Source organism: Orycteropus afer, unplaced genomic scaffold (assembly GCF_000298275.1).
Source record: "Orycteropus afer afer isolate SDZICR_OR568_19922 unplaced genomic scaffold, OryAfe1.0 scaffold00431, whole genome shotgun sequence".
In the NCBI taxonomy this organism is placed as follows: domain Eukaryota; kingdom Metazoa; phylum Chordata; class Mammalia; order Tubulidentata; family Orycteropodidae; genus Orycteropus; species Orycteropus afer.
In genome coordinates, this window is record NW_006922018.1 from 1626186 (window position 1) to 1631238 (window position 5053).

The window sequence follows — 5053 nt, forward strand, 5'->3', positions numbered from 1 at the left end:
CAACAGCATAAATGGTGGCTATACATGTGGACTTCACCAGACAGACTACACAGGAATCAGATTGACTACATCTGTGGCAAGAGGCAAAGAGAAGCTCAATATCTTCAGCCAAAACAAGGCAAGAAGCTGACTGTGGAACAGACCATCAACTGCTCATATGCAAGTTCAAGTTGAAGCTGAAGACAGTAAAAACAAGTTCACGAGAGCCAAAATATGACCTTGATTATATCCCTCCTGAATTTAGAGACCGACTAAATAATAGACTTGATACACTGAACACCAATGACCAAAAACAAGAGGAATTGTGGGATGACATCAAGAAAATCATCCATGAAGAAAGCAAAAGGTCTCAATGACATGAGAAAAAGTATATGTGAACCGCTGTATGAAAAGTGAATTTGCTCTGTAAATCTTTACCCAAATAAAATAAGCAAAAGGTCTCAATGACATGAGAAAAAGTATATGTGAACTGCTGTATGGAAAGTGAATTTGCTCTGTAAATCTTTACCCAAATAAAATAAATAAATTAATTAAAAAAAAAAAAAAGAGTCCATTTGGGGGCTCAGAGTTCTAGGAAAAAAAAAAAAATGTAGAGACCATCTGACTTGGTAGGATGTAACCTAAGCCTAAGTCCACACAAGAATCAGTCTGGACAGCCTGATTCCAAGATGAATGGGGTCAGGCCCATCTTATTTCTTACCAGAGCCAATGTAGCTGCCTCCTTATGGGTCTACCAGCCTTCTGTGAGCTTCTCTTTCTGCTGAAACATCTTATACATCTCCAGCAGGGCAGATAGTCCAACCTCAATGTACATGAGAACCACCCAGAGGCTTACAAACTATGGATGCCAGGGTTTCTCCCCCAGATATTTGGTTTCAATTGGTCTGGGGTTGAGCCCAGATATCAGTGTTTTTAAAAGCTCTCCAGCTGATTTCAATATACAGCCAGGTTTGCAAATCACTCATATGTTGGTTAAGAACACAGGCTAAGGAGGTCAACTGTTTGGTTTGAGTCCTCACCCTATTGCTCACTCACTACCTGTGTGACTTTGGCAAAGTACTTACCCTCTCTGTGCTTCAGTTTCTTCATCTGGTAAAATGGGGAGGTTAGTAATACTAACCTTGTTGCATTGTTGTGAGAGTAAACAACTCTCACAACAGTGCAACAAAGAAGTATTACACACACATACACACACACACAGGCATAGTGGTTAAGTGCTTAGCTGCTAAGAGAAAGGTCAGTGGTTTGAACTCACTAGCCACTTGGGAGAAATGTAGCAGTCTGCTTCTATAAAGATTTATAGCCTTGAAAACCGTATAGGATAGTTTTATCCTGTCCTACAGGGTCACTATGAGTTGGAATCGCCTCAATGACAATGGGCATTATATGTATTTCATAGCTCCCTGCTCCTACTGAATTATGTGAAAACTCCTTACTCTGCCAAGTCAGCCATATCTCTCACTTTTCTCCTTCCTGTTCCTATTTTGTAACCAAACAGGACCATTTTTAAATTCAAGTCACATCCTATGCTTTCCCACCTCTTCCAGCAATTTCCCCCACCCTGAAAGGATGGTATTCAATGTAATGACATGCTGATACATGAATTAAGTATGTGTTCTGGGGCACTGATAGTGGACAGAACCTGTTTTTCATTCTAGGTGGTGAAATTATGCCGGGAGTGCCTGCAGAAACAGGAGCCAGTGTTTGCAGACACCAACCTCTACAAGCTGCGGATACTGGGCATTGTTTCAGAGGTCCTTTCTTACCTCCAGGCCTTTGGGGAAGCTGCAGACTATGCCAAGAGGATGGTGGATGGCTACATGTAGGTGACGATTCTGGGTCTCAGACAGTCTCATGAAAGTGGGTCTATTTCAGGGATGGCAACCAGATGGCACATATGTTGCCACCACTCCTTACACACATAGCAGACTTCACTAATTGATCATGGTTCTCTTTACCAGTAAGCATTTTATCATGATACTCCAAGTAGCAATGACCAAACAATCAGAGTTGGTACCCGAGATGAAACCTAGTTGTTATCCTTGGTCTTTCCCAGATCCTGTAGCTCCTTTATCACCTCAGTAACATCTTAATTGCCTTAAGGCTAAGTTCAGCTTGATTTTAAGTATTTTGAAAGGGTTTTCCTCCTTAGCAATCAACATGGAAAATCCTTTCATTTGCTATAGTCTATCTAAAGAAGTAGAGCTTCCACTGCCAGGATGCAGCTGCCTTGCAGGGCTGATGGGAAGAGCAAGTGGACTTCACAAGGACCTTTATAAACTGTTAAATGCTATGCAGACATATGGGAAGCTGGGATAGTGCAGTGTGTTTATGTGTTATGTCCCTACAGGAAGCTCTACCACCACAACAATGCCCAGCTGGGCATGGCCGTGATGCGAGCAGGTCTGACCAATTGGCATGCTGGTAACATTGAGGTAGGGCATGGGATGATATGCAAAGCCTATGCCATTCTTCTGGTGACACACGGGCCCTCCCACCCAATCACCAAGGACTTAGAGGCAAGTAGCATCTAAGCTCTCACTACCTGGTCTGTGCTGTCTGAGGATAAGAGTTTGATTTCAGATGGACTCTAGGAAAGCTCATAGATTGTCAGTCAGACAAAAAGGGAACTTAGAAATGTGTTAACTCACTTTTTTTAAAAACATATGAAGAAACTGAGCCCCAGGGAAGGACAGTAATTTGTCCATAGTCATATAGTGGGTTGATGACAAAGCTGAAATTTGAACCTTGAGCCTATTGTACAAATATGCCTCAAGACTGGACTGAGAAAATCTAAACAGTGGCGTGTGTGAGTGTATGTTGTGTGCAACCATTTATGTTAGAAAATATTCTAGACTACAGAATAGAGTTGGGAACACTGGCTGTAGGATCAGATCACCCGAATTGACTTCCAGCTTCACCACTTTCTAGCTGTGTGGCTTTGCAAATATTGGATGATATGAGCCTTAGACTCCTTCTCAATAAATTGGGTTCTAAGCTCATAGTGTTGGGATGAGGGTTCAATGAATTAATGTTCTAAAGTTCTTGGGACAGTGCATGGCAAATGGTGTGGTCTCAATAACTGCTGGTTTCCTTTGGGCTTTGAGGGGCTGGTTATTTGAGTGATAAGAATGTCCTCAGACACTGTAGTATAGGGAAAGAGGACAGGTTTGGTGTTAGAAAATGTAATGCAAAATGGCTCTGCCACTTAGGACTTGTGTGACTTTTTACTTCTCTTATGTCCTTTTACATCTCTATGGCCATTTAGTTTTCTGATCCTCAGTTTCCTCACCTATAAAGTGGGATTAATATACTAGCCCCTCAAAATTGATGTGAGTACCAAGTGAGGAGCAGAAAAGTGGAGAAGACTAAGTATATCTAGTATATTAAGCTTATCCAAGGCAAAGACTTTGTCTATCATGTTCACTGCCATTTTCCCAACCCCTTGAATGATATTTGTGGCCCTTGATAAGTATTTGTTGCCCTTGATAATTATTTGTGGAATGGACATAAGAGAACAAGGGCTTTCCATGTGTTACTCATTGTAGCCTTCACAACCTCTGTAAGTTATGGAGGAATCTCATCCATTCCATAGATGAGAACACTGAGAGCTGAAGCAGTTAAGTCATTTACTAAGGCCAACAAACAAAATATGTGGGAACCAGGGTTCATATCCAGGTTTCCACTCGACAGTTTCTGAGTACACATATTCTCTGATGAGAACAATCCTTCAAACTACCTCCCAGGGGCCTGACTTCCCCTTACAAACACACAATGGATGTGTGTGTGTGTGTTTGTGTGTATGTATGTGTGTTTATGCATTTGTGTGTGTCCTTTGAGGGTGGAGAGTTGAATTGAATTTCAGAGACTGGGAGTCAGTCACCCCATTGTCTGTACTTTTCAAAAGGGCCAAGGTAAGTCAAAGACCAACATGTCTTGGGAGCTTGTCACTAACATTTATGGTGTATCTGTGTCCCATAGGCCATGCGTGTGCAGACGGAGATGGAGCTGCGCATGTTCCGTCAGAATGAGTTCATGTACTACAAGATGCGTGAGGCTGCCCTAAACAACCAGCCCATGCAGGTCATGGCCGAACCCAGCAAAGAGCCAGCCCCAGCCCTGTTCCATAAGAAGCAGTGAGGACCTTCCTCATAGGGATTGGCGACATGCCTGGGGAACTGGGGAGAGTTTCTGTAGGCAGAGGTCTCTGGAGATATCCTTGGTGAAGAAGTTGGGGGTAATCCTAGCTGTGTGGGAACATATGACCCTATGTTCTCCATTGTCATTTTGTTCAATTCAACTTACTTAAACTCTATCCTCCTCACCATGCCCAGCCTAGAAACATTTATTTTGTGCTGGGCCCTGAAGATAACATAGTTGGTGCTTAGTAAGACTGTGTTGAATGAATGGGTGAATGAATGAACAAGTTTGCTATCTAAGAGTACAAGAGTCACAAAATTGTATTTGAAGGTTTTATGTTATAGAAGTCCACAAAGTCCATTAAATTGCCTGTGTTTCCAAGCAAATAAGTGTGGCTTCTTTCTTTCTGACAATCTTCTAAGAGCAGTGCTGTCTAGTAGAACTTTCTGTGATGATGGAAATATTTTACATCTTTGCAGTCCAATACAACAGCCAGTTGTATTGGAAAACTAACTAGAAAATGTGGTATTGAGAACTTGAAATGTGGCTAGTATGACTGAGGAACTGAATTTCAAATTTTATTTCACTTCAGTTAATTTAAGTTTAAATAGGCACATGTGACTAGTGGCTACTATATTAGACAGTGCAGTTTTAGAGAATCATTTTATCTTAGTTTTTAAAAGCATGGACACTGAGCAAAACTGTTTAAGTTCATATCCCAGCTCTCCTAGTTTTATCTGTGTGCCATTGAACTTATTATTTCACCTGGGCCTCAGTTTTCTCATTTTCACCTACCTTAAGGGTTGTTGTGGGTTGTTGTTGTGGGAGCTCTGGTAGCATAGTGGCTAAGGCACTTGACTGCTAACCAGAAGGCTGGCGGTTCAAACCCACCAGCCACTCCTCGGAAGGAAGG

General features: G+C 41.9%; 1 protein-coding gene across 1 annotated transcript in view; it reads left to right on the forward strand.

Moving 5' to 3' along the window:
• Positions 1-4140, forward strand: part of SMYD1 (SET and MYND domain containing 1) — a 66918-nt gene extending 62778 nt beyond the window's left edge. The window contains exons 8-10 of the mRNA XM_007954097.2: positions 1659-1822; positions 2351-2519; positions 3982-4140. Of these exons, the coding sequence (XP_007952288.1) occupies positions 1659-1822; positions 2351-2519; positions 3982-4140 (492 nt within the window). The remainder of the gene's footprint in view (positions 1-1658; positions 1823-2350; positions 2520-3981) is intronic.
• The last annotated feature ends 913 nt before the right edge of the window (positions 4141-5053 follow it).